General features: G+C 34.5%; 1 protein-coding gene across 8 annotated transcripts; it reads left to right on the top strand.

The window, feature by feature from the left end:
* The first annotated feature begins 3,482 nt into the window (after positions 1-3,482).
* Positions 3,483-9,934, top strand: LOC105790941 (uncharacterized). Of its 8 annotated transcripts, XM_052635111.1 has the most exons (18): positions 3,485-3,709; positions 3,806-3,834; positions 3,927-4,038; positions 4,128-4,225; positions 4,922-5,018; positions 5,188-5,277; positions 5,366-5,428; positions 5,515-5,589; positions 5,673-5,738; positions 5,809-5,886; positions 6,896-7,006; positions 7,092-7,169; positions 7,281-7,433; positions 8,189-8,232; positions 8,329-8,356; positions 9,226-9,387; positions 9,483-9,503; positions 9,619-9,934. In XM_052635111.1, exons 1-16 carry the CDS (start codon positions 3,677-3,679, stop codon positions 9,310-9,312), a joined length of 1,242 nt encoding a protein of 413 aa, XP_052491071.1. In that variant the 5' UTR covers positions 3,485-3,676; the 3' UTR covers positions 9,313-9,387; positions 9,483-9,503; positions 9,619-9,934. The 8 variants fall into 8 exon arrangements, with proteins under 8 accessions (XP_052491072.1, XP_052491071.1, XP_052491070.1 ...); XM_052635112.1 differs by having other exon boundaries at positions 3,483-3,709; positions 3,809-3,834; positions 9,226-9,503; XM_052635110.1 differs by having other exon boundaries at positions 9,226-9,503.
* The last annotated feature ends 6,516 nt before the right edge of the window (positions 9,935-16,450 follow it).

The raw sequence follows: 16,450 nt of genomic DNA, 5'->3' as shown, positions 1-16,450 counted from the left end.
ATCCCCCACATGTTCTCTTAATGTCCTTGTTGTGTCCTCGGAATAGCATCGGTTTGACTCACCTCAGAACTTTCTCGATGCCTCCATTGATTCTTGACTAGCCTCTCTGTCAGGTAGTCCTACCCCTCGGAACACTTGCCTCGGCTTCCACCATCTCCTAACTTGAATCATTTCTCTCTTTTTTGGTACATCTCATTTGCAAGGTTCTGCCACTTTTACTTGCCTACATTGTGACTTGTCTCAATCGGGACCCCTTTGATTCGCACAAATAGGCTTCGACATTCCCACATTGAACACTGGGTTAACCTTGAGTATTCTGGCCAACTCTGGTTTGTAAGCCCCTTGGCTTATCTGCTTCAAAACTTTGAATGAGTCTCCATGTCCTTGCCAAGCCAACAAGTTAGAATGAAAAACACTACAAAAGTGTTTAAGATGTACCTCACTCATTGCATTTACTCGTTTCAGTTGCCTAGTTTGCATCACCACTTTTCCCCTAGAGTCCAATGCACAACCCACCTTTCTCTTCGGTGGTAGCCCCACTGATAACTCAATAGGCTTCATATCAATTTTTCGCCCTTCTAGCATTTCCAAGGGGGTATTTGTAGCACTCTTCTGATTTATCGAGTCAATGTTCTTTCCCTCATGAACATCCTTAGCTAGTTCGATTGTGAAAAATACCTTCATTTCGCCCCTCATGTCTCGACTCACCGACACAGCACATTATCGTTGTTAAGTATCCATGATGTATATACAGTCAAAAAAAGGAACCAAAAGAGTATTAATCTTGTCAAGGAAATTTAAGCCAAGAACAAAGTCATAATCATCCAAGTGAATTACCTCGAAGTCTTCATTGCCTTTCCATTAACCGATCTGTATCTCAACTCCTTATGTTATTCCCATAGTTGTGACCTTTTTGGAATTAACACTTGATCTTCCTAGTTTATTCACTAACTGAGAGACCAAGTTTACCCACAAAATTTTCTGATCTAAATAGGTCCGATGCCCTAATATCAATATGAGCACTCTTTTTAACATGTGATGTTGATGTTCACATAAATCAACCATTTCTGCTTATGAACCCAAGTGTCAAAGCCTCACTCTTTGATTCCATTTCCACTTCTTTACTGATCACGGAAGTCTTGGATCGCTCTGGGCAATCCCGCATCCTATGTGGACCACAACATAAGAAGCACTTTACTGGCTTCTTATTATTCTCTTTACCCTACTTATCTTTGATCCCACGCACGATCGAACGAAGCCTTCTTGGCACTTTTTCTGGATCATTATCCTCTTTGATGGAAGAAAACACAGACCACTTCCGATTGTCCCATACAATATGAAGACCTTCACAAAAGAAACATTCTAATGGGCCATTCGATTTACTGTTGGGATTCTTCTTCTCATTTTGTGGTTTCTCATTGCCAGCATTATCATTGCCATTCTTGACTTGTCCTTCTTCATATTCTCCACTATTTTTCTTCCCCTTGGGCTTGTAAGACTCGAACTTGTCTTTCCTTAGAACTAGCTCGATTAAAGACTCTGCCACAATCATGACTTTTGACAGTTCTTAGACCCCTCGACATTCCAATTCCTATCTCACCTATGGTTTCAAACCATCCATGAAAAAGAAGAATGTCTCCTTCTCACTTAGATCCATGATTTGAAGCATCAATTTACTAAACTCCTTAACATACTCCGAATTGTGCCTTGTTGCGAAAACTGACGCAACTTAGCCCGAGCCTTCTTCTCAGCATATTGGGTGTAAAATTACTTATTGTACTCATTCTAGAACTCTTCCCAAGTCCCAATCGCAGCCTGACCACGCTTTTCATCTGTGAACCTATGCCTCCACCAGAGAAGAGCAAAATCAATAAAATATTGAGCAACATTATTTACCTTAGCATTGTCATCCTTGATGCCCGCGGCACAGAAGTATTGCTTCATCTCTAACAAAAAGTTGTCCACTTCCTTCGTGGACCTTGCCCCTTTAAAATTATTTAGTCTAGGGACATCAATCTCTCAACTTAATGTTGCACTCAACACCCCTTTACCTACGACAACTCAACACACATTATGCTCTCCCTCGAGCTCCTCAGTTTTTGTGCTCAAATCTCTTGTCCTGGCCTCAATTTCCTCCTTCAAAGTCATCAGCATGGCTTCGTTTTCTTCCTTCATAGCTATCATCCCAACTTCAAGAGCATCATTATTTTCTGCCAACTTATCCATAGTAGTATTAAGGAGCGCTTGCAATGTGTCCATATTGGAACTAAGGGTCTTCGTTACATATTCCTTGAACTACTTTCCACTCAGGTCTAACTCACCAGTGCGTGTCTCCATTACCTCGAGTGTTTCCTTCACTTCACCCATGGATTCCTCGAGATGGACTACACAACTTTCTAAAGTCGACAACATATCCCTTGACCTGCTATGTTTCCTGCCCCTCCAAACATGGGTTTTCATCGGGACATTTTGATCATCTACTCCTTTTGACATCTCAACTGCGCCTTCGAACCTTAGCTTTGATACCAACTGTCACGGGACTAGTCCTTTAGTCTCGCAAACAACGTAACCTTAAACAATATCTTTACTCTGAATCTGCCTAAGTTAGCCTAATTCTCGTAAAAGTGAGAATTCTAGCAAAAATTCTCTAAGGCACCAAAATATGGCGGAACCAAACTCGAAACGAAAAAGTAATAAATAATAGAAAAGCCAAAGGAAAATAGCGCATACCAAGTGTTTGAGTAAATGCTCTTAAATATATTCACAATTATGAATGAAATGATCACAAATTAGGGGGAATGTCTCTATTTATAGTTGAGATCCCCAAAACTAGCGGTACAAATTGAGTTACATCGACAATCAAGATTGTAGCCTATCTACAATTGAGAGTCTTAAGGAATTTAAACTCTATACAATCTTATCTTTTTAGGATTTACACTATTTACCTTGGTAACTCTAGTTTTATTGGAGTGTTTCATTGGACCACCAAGGCTTCAAGTAGATGGGCTTCTCCATGGGTTCCACAAGTCAGGCCAGTTCAATCAGGTTAAATAAGCCTTATTTCATCAATTGACCTCTTTGGGGCACTCTTTGTGCAATTGTCATGGGCTTTAATCTGCGGCCTGTGACACATGCGTACGATAAAATTTTTAGTAATAATTGTTAAGTGAAATAGTGTCACAAATTAACTCGATGCCAATTTAGGATTGATAACAACGTCAATTGTAGTATATTTAATATTGTTAATTTGATGTATTTATATGTTTAAATATAATTTTATTCCTAATTTATTCTAATTTTTATTTTAATATCGTACATATTACTAACGTTATTTATAATTAATTAATTTTAAAATGGAAATGTTTTGTTTTTTTTAACCATTAAACCAACTATTCAATTCTTAAAAAAAGAAACCAACTTGGATTATCTAACCGTAATCGGTTTAATGATCAATTTAGTTCTTACAATATTAATTTTGAAATCCAAACTCGAAACCCGAAAAAGTTGAAGTACCCACTCCGGTTCCAAGTATTTTCAATTTTCAAATTTGTCCACCGCTTTAATTTTAAAGACTTAGTCTAGTTTTTAGATTATAAAGATTAGATCTATCTGTTTATCTCCTTCCTCGCTCTCTTCTCAGACAAAATACAACCAGTTTCTCTCAATCTCTCTCGCAATGCCGGCAACTGATGCAGAATTGGATCTCCCTGTAAGGAATTTTTTCTCAAACCCAAAATCCACTCTTCATTTTGTTCTCTTCCATTTTCCTTATTTGCAACTTTTTTTTTTCATTTCCTTTTCACAGCAGCCTTCTCAGTCCGCCTTCTCTATCGGGTCAGTTCATATTTCTAGCGGAACATCTCTCCTTGTACATTTTTTTTCATTTATAAATAATATATATTTCTTTGTGTGCTGTTGTCTTTCAGAGAGTATACATTTGCAGATGCTGGAAACTTGGACCACTGTACAAAGTACTTGAACCAGACGCTCGTTACCTTTGGCTTTCCTGCTTCTCTCGATCTCTTTGCCAATGATCCGGTATGTTCCTCTTTTTCTTTTAATATATATTTTATATTTTTTAATAATCTAGAGTTAATGATTTTGTTTTATTTTTATGTGATTGATAGGTTTCGGTCGCGAGGACCTGCAATTGCATATATTCATTGCTGCAGCAGCGGCAGCGCGACATTGAATTTAGAGAGTCTGCTAATGAGCAAAGACAACGGTAATTTATTTATTTAATTTCAATTTATGTTTCAATTTTTTGAATTTGGCAATTTATTTTCCGCCTCGGGGTTGCTCGCCTTTTATTTATGATAATTCAGTTCCTTTTATGAACTGAAATCTTATGAATTTTGGTATGTCCTTATTTACTAATATTGAGATTTAGGTTGATGCAAAATTTTTTCCTTGATTCTGGTTTATTTTTATCCAAATCTGCTTCTGTAATCTTCATTTACTTCTTTTTATATAAATTAAATTTCTACCATTGTGACATTGGCTAGATTATATTATGTTCTGGTTTCGTGTATGTCTGCAGAATTTGATTTTATCTTTTAGGTTGCCTTTGGAAAATGGATTTCAAAAGATAGATTTCAGTTTCAAAGTAGTATAAGTTATGCAAGAAAATACATGTAAAGGAAACATTTATGATTATTTATTTTTTTCTAAATTTTTGGATTTGTTAGATGCTTATTCTTGTTGAATTTGAATTACTGAGATATATTTGTCAACTTAAAAGTTCATGTTTTTTATACATTTCAAATATATAGTCATATTGATATGTAATGTAGTAATGCATGCATTTCATTTTCACAATTTAAATACTAAATGAAATCCAATTCTGAATTTTCAAGCTCATGTTGCCAAACATAGCATTAGATTATTTTATTCATTGTTTTCCCTTTTTTCTTTCATTTAGATTATTATCAGATATCTCAAGATTAGAGGCAAAAGTTGAGAGGCTTGATGCACAGTTGCAAGCTAAAGATAGAGAGATAGCAACAATTACTAGAACGGTTTGCAACTTTTCATTTACATCTTGTTTTTTATGTTGGTTTTCAGTTAGTTTTTAGTTCCCATTTAAATTAAGGAATTTGCAGTAGTGCATTATGTTTTAGGAAGCCAAGTTGACTTAGTTTAATTCCTATTTAAATTAAAGAATTTATGGTAATGCTCTATGATTAGGAAGCCAAAAATACTGCAGCTTTTAAGGCACAGATTGAGAAGCTACAGCAAGAACGAGATGAATTTCAGAGGATGGTGATTGGTAATCAGGTTAGGCATATTCCACTTGATTGAAGCTTTCTGTTTTTTATTACAATATATGATTGACTGTTTTTATTTTTACTTGATACTACAAAAGCAAGTGAGAACTCAACAGATACATGAAATGAAAAAGAAGGAAAAGGAGTACATAAAGTTGCAGGTAGGATCTTATTTAGTTGTTTATTGATCATTTGAGGAGAAAATAGTAAACATAAGTAGGAAATATACTTATCTTTTCTGTTGCAGGAGAGGCTGAACCAAGTCTTAATGGAAAAGAAGAAGGAATCAAGATCAGGAATGGAAATAATGAATTTGCTTCAGGTATTAATTGCGCTGATGCTAATTTTATTACTAATTGAATCTAAATTTAATGCTTTAATGAATTATATGATATTTGCAAACAGAAAGAAGGGCGGCAACGTGGGACCTGGAATGGGAAGAAAGCAGACAATGATTTCTATAAAAAGATTGTATGTAGAGTTATTGTTTTATTACGACTCTGTTCTATTGGATTATGTTTAACAATGTGTCATCTTTCAGGTGGATGCTTATGAGGCAAAAAATCAAGAACTGAAAGCAGAAAATGCTGATTTAAGAGCATTACTGCGCTCAATGCAGGTATATGCTTTTACATTTAATCCTCTATTGTCATGGTTGCTCTATTTTATCCCTTATTGCTTTTAGCTAATCAGATTTGGCTGCAGAGCTAAGTGCGATTATACAGGAAAGTAACATTTTATTTTACCTAGATACGCTAATATAACCTCTTTTTTCTTTTTTTAGCATGGAAAGATTAAGTTTGTTTAAGGTTTGCATTCTAGCTTGGAAATACGAATTGGATCCAATTGTTTTTTTTTTCACTGACTGCAAATGATGCAAAATCATTTTAGACATCTAGCTGCAACATATTTGCCCTATACAGCTGCTAACATCTGTTTAAGAGTAACAAAGCAATTATGCAAATATGTGCTTTATTATCTTAGTAGTTTGGTGCTGCTGTCAGCCCACTGGTGGAATTTCTTACTCTTTTTTCCTGTTTTCAGTGAAAGCACTGTCCCAGGTTTGTCTTTTTTAAGGCTCTTTGCATGTAGGATTAATTTATGAAAAAGATTATCCTCAGGAAGGGAAGTGTGATGCATCTAAAAGGGATTTGGATGATTATGAAGTATGTAGCATAAGTAACATGAAAGAATGAAGAAATGTGAGATTGTCCCTTGGTTGGTCAATGATTTTAATGATTAGTACTACCCTTTAGAATATAGTGGCTGTGGTGATATTCTATGCTGGTGATACAATGCTATGCCCAGAGTATCATGATACTATATTAGTGGCAAGTCTTGGTCTAGACTCTAGAATCACTTCTGTAGTGTTACTCATGTTACTGCAGCTGTCTCACTTATCAGTACCCTGGTACATCATTATTCTTGTAGAGAGCATAACAATTTCACAAGGGGATTGTACTCCGAGAGGAACTATTATAGATATCCTTTCTCCAATATTGTTTCATCGTTTGTGTGTTGTTTGAATTAATCTAATCCTTACGTATTGTTTCTTGTTTCTGGGCTCCTGGTAGTCAGCCCTCATTTAGTTTGCACCCTATGAATTCTGAAAGCAGCTTTGGTTACAGGTAGATATGCGTGATTTCTTTAATGCTCCTAATGGGTTGCCAAAGCAATCTTTGCCTGTTAGCGAAAGACATGAAAATGATCCATCACAATCGCCACTTGGTGGGAGGACGGTATGACTTACTAAATGATGCAGAGTTGCTGATTTCCGGTCAGTCAAGTACTGCTTCTAACCTGTTCTAGTTTGTTTGTTTACAGGATGTCTTTGATCTTCCTTTTCACATGGCTAGGGATCAAATAGAAGAAAGTCTTCGCACTAAGATGGCTTCTGTAAAAGTATTCTCTCTGTTAAATTGAGTTACATGGTTATTAATTATTAACTTGTATGATAAGATAGATGCGTTTGACAATTATTATAATTTTTTTTAATTTTCTTTTGGTTTCTAGGAGCGGATGGTTCAATTACAGGATGCGCAAAAAGGTGCTGAAGTCACTTCTGAAGCAACAGAGAGGGAGCTTGAGCTTGAAGCTCAACTTGTTGAAGCAAGGAGCATAATCCAGGAGCAGGTAGCCAAGTTTGCCAATCAGAAAACACATTCGGTGTGTTAATGAGTTTATTTGCATATTAGATACATAATGTGATCGTATTTTCCTAGATGAACATTCAGCATTCTGCATTTCTAGTCCTCCATATTTAAGTAAACTTGTGATAAAATTTGCAAGGATCTCAGTTCAGCATTTTGGCCCTTACATGCTATAGAGCTAGGTGTTTCAATTTTTGATGTATGCCAACATAATTGACATCCCCTTGGTGTTACAATTGTGCATAGCAATTATTTAGTTCCACATTTTGGTTCTAATGGTTTATGACTAAACAAGGATATGTATTTGACAGATAAGTATTCTGATTATATGGTGTATCAATACTTCGTCTGCCATCCTCACCCTTTAATGTTAAAAGAGCTTATAAAACTTAGCTAACCATAGTTACTTTTAATTCACTGAAGTATAAAATTTCTTTTTGTTAACGTTTTATTTAACATGTATACATTATTATTCACTCTTAAGCTTTTCATGGTATGGAGAGTGGAAAAGAGAGAGGATGGAAAATTTGTTAATCAAATGGTTAAGATTCATAACCGCTTCTTATTTTGTAGCTTAATGATTAGATCGAGAAATTCTGTCCCCACTCTTTTCCATCCTCTTCCAAGCAGAGCCTTAATTCATTGAAGTATAAATTTTCTTTCTATTAAGTATCAATGTTCTTTATAACATGTATACATTATTATTCACTTTTTATTCCTTGTTATAATTGTTAGATATACATATAAATATGACATGTGGTCTTATTGCAGGCATCCATCATGTCCAAACATCTTGCCACGGCAGACAGACCAAGGTAGTAATCCTCTTGTTGTCTTGTGGAATTCAATATGTTTTTAATTGTTTGTGTAATGATGAAAGGAACTAAGAGTCTCCATTTAAATTTGAACAGGGAATCTATTATTCCATCGCCAGCTGAGGTATAACATTGAACTTTTTCCTTGAGAGTGACTGATGTGATTTTTTAAAACCTTTTTCCCCATCAAACTGCTAGATTGACACCTGAATTACTGAGGCACTTTGTTTACAAGTAACTTCTAATTGGCTTTAGTTTAATCAGGTTATTTTTATGCATTGCTAAAAAGCATGAGGGCTTTTTAGAAATTTCATACTTGTTTTGAAAGTCAAACTGGGAATGAAATTTCATTCAGATAAAAAACTATAAAAGAAACTCCTCCCCTTCTGGCACATCCTTCTTTTTTTAAGGCTAAAGCTTTGAAGAGTAGAAACCTTAAATCAACAAAAAAAGTTTGAGGTCAATAATCGGTGATAATTTTCTAGAAAAGATGAAATAAAAAGTTAATCTTGCAACAAAAAAGAAAAAATGACACCAAAATTGCAGAAAGCATGAAGTAAAAACTTAAACTTGCAACAAAAAGAACACATGTATTTGAGCATCTGTATTTTACAGATGTAGGGTTCTAGTCCTATAAGTGCATATATATATCTGTCTGGTAGGCCTTCTTTCTAGGGGTTTGTTGTACGAACTTTATTCTCTTCTCCTAAAGGGTTATTTAATACATGCCAATCCTGTCTACCCTTACATAAGATAAAACATCACTGGCATACTTGACTTCTACATTTACACACTAGTACAGACATCATGTGCTTCCAATTAAATTGCAAGCACCCTTTTCAGCTGGCATCTTGATACAAGACAATCCCCACATTAAAGCTTCCTGTGCCTGGATGGTGCTTCCCATTACATCCCTTCTGTCATAAAGAAGAGTTTATTTTTGGGGACCCTGCATACATGGTAATAACACGAAGTAAGATTTCTGTTGTATAGATACTGAGGATGCATGAGGTTATGCCGAAGGTGCCCGATTTCTTCCTCTCTAGGGCTGGTGATCTGGAATTACATGAGAGATGTTGATGGGGTTTAAAATTGCTAGGCTTATGATGTATTCGCTGTATCTTTGTTCCACCTTGACCAGTTATTCTATAATCCGTATCCTCTCTAGCTGTTCCAGATTGAGACCAATTCATTGCTTTTATTTAACATGAATTCATCTTTGCAAAAGGTTTTACCTTGAGAAGTGTCAGATTCTTAACCAAGGAGATAGGGTATAAACTATTAAATTAAATATAGGAAAAAACTACTCAATTTGATTGCAAGTTCTTAATTGTTAGGTTTCATGCTATTTGTAATTTTTGTCATTCTGATTGTCTTAATTTTCAGGGGGTATAACATAAGAAGCCTAAGGTCCGTGTCTGCAAATCAACTGAAGTTGGTTCTTTTGAAAAGGTGTGCAGCAGTAAGCTAGCTAGTAAATCGTGGAGTCCAATATGGTATTCAGATTGTAGTAACTAAATTAAGGATCTATCCTGAAGCTGTAGTGTAAAAGTAATTAGTTTTTAGGAATCTTTGGTTGTATTTGTAAATTATAGGCTCACTGAGATTTCTTTATCTATTTGTATCCCATTCTTGTTTTAAGTAGAAGAACACTCCTCTTGTGTATTGATATTGGTAGTTTGATGCACTTTGCTTGCCATAATTAGGTCTTTCAAAGTGAGTTTTTAGAGTTTTAGCCTTGATGTCAACAGGTATGCATTTGTCTATGTTAGAAACCGTATAAGATTTAAAACCATAAAATAAGATTTGTCATGTCAAATTATTAAGGATAAATTAAGAAAACTAGATGCAGAAGCCTATTTGAATTCATTGATATTATGAGATTTCGAAATATTTTGGTTTTGATTTTTCAAATTAACATACAAGTATTTTAGAGAATGATAGTGTCTTTTTTTTTTTTTTCAAATAGGATTAGCTACCCGAAATAACATTAACCGAATTAACCGACCTTTCAAAATTTTTAACCGTGAACCGAACCAAATTTTTTTTTAAAAATTAATCGAACAGAAATTTTTTCGGTTAATTCGGTCGGTTAACCGAATTAATCGAAAATTATATGTTTTTTTATTTTTGGTTAAAAATTAACCGAATTACCCGAATTAATCGAATTAATTGAATTACCCGAATTAACCTAATTGAATCATACATAACGAAATTATTTTTAGACTTTTATATTTTAGTTTTAGTTTTAGAATTTTATTTTTATTTATTAAATTATTTGTAATTTTTATGATTGGGTTGAGTTGGGTAATTAGATTGGGTAATTGGATTGAATTGAATACTTGGGTTTGGATTGAGTTTAGGTGAACAGTGGGCTTATTTATATATTATAATTTTATTTATTAATTTTTCGGTTAAACTGAAAAAATTCGGTTAACCGACTGGTTTCGAACCGAATTAACCGTTAACCGGAAAATCAAAAATTAATTAACCGACCCCCGATCGAAAAAATTCGGTTAACCGACCGAATTCGGTTAATCGGTCGATTAACCGAATTTTTTCGGTTTTACCCGAATTTTGCACTCCCCTAGATAGAATGTTAGAAAAGTTATGTATATGCTATTTGAGGATCATACTTTAATATATAATTTTTGCATATTAACTTTCGTTTCTAATTAGTTCATCATCAATTAAAATTAATTATTAGAGTATCTACACATATTTGGTCATATTTTATTTAACAAGTAAAGCTCAAAAATCTTAATCAAATTAGACCATTTTTAATTTGGATTAACATTTTATGATAGTAAATAATATGTAGTTATTCTTATTATATATGTGATGTCTATATTTTTCAACAATCTCCCACTTGGATCTCTTACACAAACACACATGTATGTATATAGATATAGATATATATATATATACTAATCACCCTATAATTACATGTTATTATATAATTTTATGAGCTCAAAACTTTACTATCATATTAAAAAGTATTTCAAACAATCTTGTCTTTTGATTATGTCAACATAGAATTAAGAAGACTTTCGTTATATATAAGTAACTAAATCCATCCTTGATCATGTATATTAATACAATTAGATGACATAGATCAAGTATGGATATGTAGCATGAAAAAATATATGCAATGTGATTTAAACATGTCTATTTTCGATTGGTTTTCTTAGCCTTAATGAGATTAAACTTTACCAAAATTAAAGTGTGGATAAACCATGTACACTTTATTTTTATAGAAAATAACCCTGAAATATCTATAAATTGAAATAACAAAAAATGTGTATATAACATAAAAAAATATTTAAACTTACAAGCTTCCACTAAAACCAAATATCTTGCGATGACATTACATCCATATGAGCAGTGTGCTCATAAAAACTATGGGTGGGAGTCTCTTAGTAAGTGGATACGCAATCATGGGGTTTGTTCCAATATACTTTATAGACACTTGACCACTCTGAACTTACTTTAACAATTAAGAATTTAAAGTTTGTGATTTGACTTTTGTCACGAGCCACGGATCAAAGCTTGTGAAAAATGCATATAGAGTGCCCAATGGAGGTCAACTGATTAAATGAGGGCTCATTTAACCCATTTGAACTAGCTTAATTTGTGTAAGACATTAAGGAGCCCATCTACTTGAAGCCTTGGTGGCCTAGTGAAACACTTCAGTAAAACTAGACCTACCAGAGTAATTATTGTAAATCTTAAGGGATAAAGATGTATAGAGTTTAAATCCCTTAGGACTCTTATTTTGTAGATAGATACTAATCTCAACTATTGGTGTAATTCGATTTGTACCGTTAGATTTAGGAGAGCTCAACTATAAATAAAGGCTTTCCCCCCTCACTTGTAATCATCTCATTGTATTCCATTCAAAGTTAGTGAATATATTTTGAGAGTATTTACTCAAAAAACTTATGAGCATTGCTTTCTTGTGGCTTTTTTGTTTCGTTGCTATTTTTTTCTTTGAGTTGCATTCATTTTATTTTTGATGCCTTAGAGAATTTCTATCGAGAATTCTCACTTTGTGAGAGTTAAGTTGATGTAAGCGAATTTGAACCCAAGAAATTGCCTAAGGCTACATGGATTGCGAGACTAAAGTTCTAGCCCTGTGACAATTGATATCTTAGCTAAGGTTCAAAGGCGTCAATCGAGATGATGAAAGGAGTAGACGATTATATTGAGCCAATAGAGACCCGCGAGAGGGCCAACAAAGCTAGACATCAAGGGATATGATGTCGGTTTTGAAAGTTCGAGTGGTCAATCTTGAGGAATCCAAGAAGGATATGGGGGAGACACTCAAGGTAGTTGAGGGGCGCACTGTAGAGTTGGAATCAATAGAAGAGAAACTCAGGGAATTTGCATTGGAGTCTCTCAGTTCCAATGTGGAAGCAATGTGAGGAGTGCAGAATTCCACTGTGGATATGTTGAAAATAAGGGACAATGTTCTTAAGGCCATGGTGATAGCTTTGAAGGAGAAAACAATTGTCATGATGAAGGCTTTGAGCATGAGAATTGAAGAACTCGAGCGATAGCTTGTTATTTGTCAAGCTACAGTGGGTAAATGAGTGTTAGGTACTGTATTGTCGCGTGATTACGTGCAAGTGTACATGGTCGTACAAGTAATAAGTAGTAAGTAAAGAGTATTTTCTCCACAAAGACTGTGCGTTTATTTGCAAAGTTAAATTTAATCAATTTGGTTAAAAACAAAATAAATAAAGAATATTGTTGATGAGAATCACTATTCAAGTTAAGGAATGTAATCAGTAATCAAATTCCCACAAAATAAAACAACATACCTTGCAGAAAATGATCACAACAGGAAATAAGCATAATGAATAATAGAACACAACATGAATATACTAAAATAAAATATTTCACTTTAACAAGAATTCATTGGTAGCCATAAAAAGAATATTATGAAAGGTTTGTGGCAATATGAAAATTCATTAAACCCATTTTAATTAAGGCATAGGCTTCATGTTCCGAAGTTAAGTAGCATATCCTATGTCAAAAACTAACCCAGAAATCACCATCCCAGACATTTACACAATTTATGCATACAACAATTATCTTCTGAAATCAACATGATATGCATCATTTAGGTCTTTTGTCTATTAACTATTACCTCTTCCCAGATTAAGTAGTTAATTCAATAACCTACAAATGTTGGCCATACATTCATAAGTATAATCATGAATTAAACCTAAATGAATGAAATAATCATTTGCACCGAATATTAAGAAAATAAATACCAATGAATTCAAATAAAGATTCATATCCATTTTGAATAAACAAAATTAAGTCATGTCATATTAAACTGAAAACATAAAGATGAAATGCAATCTTTCTCTCGACATAGAAAACAATAATTTAACAGTAAAGAGAAGGGTAAGAGAGAGTAGCCGAGGGGGGCTATCCACGACCATTTCACAATACGAAGAGTAAAAGCTGAATGCAAGGGGCTATCTGAGGCTGCTCCTTGTGGCTTACCATGGTGGCTTTCCTCCTCATCTTTATGTTAAAATCATCTAAGCATCTTCAAGTCATCCTCCTAGCTGCTCTCATTTCGACAAGTGATTACCTTATTTTGTGGAGTTTGAGTGTTAGCAAGCCATGAGAAAGGGAAGAACACTCAAAGGAATTTTTCTCTGAAAAATTGATATGTAGAGAAATGGTGTTGATTGAATAATGAAATACATGCCCTATTTATAATTGAAGGTTCTTAACTTTCCATGCCAAAAAGAGCATATGAATCTTCAATTCTCTCTCCTATGATTGTTGTTCCTTAAAGTGTGGAAAGAGAGTGAGTGGTTGCTTGATTTAAGGAGATGTCATGCTTGATTTTCCTTCATGTGGTCGACCCCTACTTGGTGGATAGGTGGTTGATTTGACTGTTATTTTTATTAGTGTAGGCCGTTGTGGCTTAGGGTTAGGAAAGTAGTTGTTGATTTTTATTTGAAGGAGAATGGAATTAAATTTCCTATTTTTAATAGTTAAATGGTTGGCCTTTGAGTTGTAGTAGGGAAGTGGATTATGTGATGGTTATTTTTAGAAGTGGAGTGGGTGGTTGAAGCTTAAATCAAGGGGAGAGGTTGCTTGAATCAAGGGAAGAAAATATCCCTTGATTCCCTAATGGTTATGCTGTCCATAATATATGGGAAATGGGTGGACGGTTCTGGGCCTCTATGTTGGCAACTCTGAACTTCCATTTGGACAATTTTGGGCCTCTAAGCTGTACTTGTCTAACAAAAATAACCAAAATTCTACCATATTTTTATTTAGCCCAATTATCATCAAAAAATGATAAAATAACATGAATTTAACATAAATTTAATTAAATTAACACATTCCCATGGAAATTATAAAATATCAAGAAATTAACTGTGAAACCATAGAAAGTGTTATTTATTTACTCGAAATTTGCATAAATCATATTTAAAAGAGAGCTGAAAATATCTATATATATTAGAGTTTACAGGTACAACACTAAACCGCGAGATAGATGTCCCCAAACTGGAGAAGTTTAACGAGGCAAGGTTCATGGGGGAAGTGGACCGCTTCTTGTGAAAGATGGAACAATACTTCTGTGCCATGGACATCAAGACTAATGATGCTAAGGTGAATACTACTGTTAGATATTTTACTAATTTCACACTTTTATGACGGCGGCGAAGGTCCATAGATGAAATGAGTGGTCATGCCACAATTAGAACTTGGGAGGAGTTCTAAAAATAGTTCAAGGAGCAGTTTTACCCCTAATATGCCAAGGAGTCTCGGGCTAAGTTGCATCAGTTATCACAACAAGGCATAATTGGGAGTATGTGAAGGAATTTAGTGAAGTGATGCTCCAAACCACATATTTGACTGAGAAGGAGACATTCTTCTTTTTCATGGATGGGTTGAAGCCGTGAGTTAAAAGGAATGTAAACATCGAGAGGTTCAAGAACTATCCAAAGCCATGATTGTGGTAGAGTCCTTAATCGAGCTTGCTCTGAGGAAAGACAATTCGAGTCTTCCAAGCCCAATGAGAAGAGAAATTGTGAGGAAGATGAAGAAGCACAAGTTGAGTATAGAAAAACATCTCCTTTTCTGGAACACAACGTCGAACAATGTTGTCATTGCATACCTTGAATAAATACTGCTCATTCCAATGATACTTCACTACTTCATGAAAAAATCTTTCTTTTTTATGGCCTGTGACACCTAATGGGAGTTTTCCACACACAAGATAATTAACAAAATATGCATACCAAGGAATTGCATCTACAGCAAATAACTTCTCATCTGGGAATGCGTCAACAATTTGAAGTATGTTTCCGTCTTCGCTACCAACTTCCAATCGAGATAGATGGTTTGCAACTTGATTCTCTAAACCCTTGTGGTCTTTTATCTCGATGTCAAATTCTTGTAACAGTAATATCCAGCGTATCAGTCTTAGTTTGGCATCCTTTTTCGCAAAGAGATATCTCAACGCCGAGTGATCAGTGAATACAGTAACCTTTGCGCTGACAAGATAGGAATGGAACTTGTCGAAACCAAAGACTATAGTCAGTAATTCTTTCTCTGTAGTTGTATAATTGAGTTGAGCCTCTGTAAGAGTTTTGCTCTCATAATAGATGGAGTGAAATATTTTTCCCTTTTGTTGTCCTAAAATCATACCCACAACAAAGTTGCTTGCATTGTACATAACATCAAAAGGTTGATACCAATCTGGTGCAACAACAATGGGTGTATTCATTAGCTTCCTTTTTAACTGAATAAAGGCATCCAAACATGCATTGTCAAAAAAGAATTTTTGGTTCTGTTCCAGCAATGAGCATAAGGGCTTTGCAATTTTTGAAAAATCTCTAATAAACCTTCGGTAAAACCCTTATGTCCAAGAAAACTGCAAATACCTTTCATGTTTGTTGGTGGAGGTAATTTCTCAATAATTTCCACCTTAGCTTTGTCTACTTGAATACCTTAACAAGAGATGTGATGTCCTAACACAATACCTTCAGTTGCCATGAAATGACATTTTTCTCAATTCAGGACACGATGTCTATCCTTACATCGCTTCAACACTTTATCCAAATTGTCAGTGCAATGATCAAAGTCATTCCCATAGACTGAGAAATCATCCATAAATAACTCCAAAGAGTCTTCAATCATATCTGAGAATATTGCCATCATGCACTTTTGAAATGTAGCT

Source organism: Gossypium raimondii, chromosome 8 (assembly GCF_025698545.1).
Source record: "Gossypium raimondii isolate GPD5lz chromosome 8, ASM2569854v1, whole genome shotgun sequence".
Lineage (NCBI taxonomy): Eukaryota > Viridiplantae > Streptophyta > Magnoliopsida > Malvales > Malvaceae > Gossypium > Gossypium raimondii.
Note: the sequence above shows the minus strand (reverse complement) of the source record. Positions and strands in the feature narration are given on the sequence as shown.

Coding starts and splice junctions, on each gene's coding strand:
- LOC105790941 (XM_052635111.1), top strand. CDS start 3,677: ATGCCGGCAACTGATGCAGAATTGGATCTCCCT. Junction 5,739..5,808: donor ATGATTTCTATAAAAAGATT/GTATGTAGAGTT, acceptor GTCATCTTTCAG/GTGGATGCTTATGAGGCAAA. Junction 5,887..6,895: donor CATTACTGCGCTCAATGCAG/GTATATGCTTTT, acceptor CTTTGGTTACAG/GTAGATATGCGTGATTTCTT.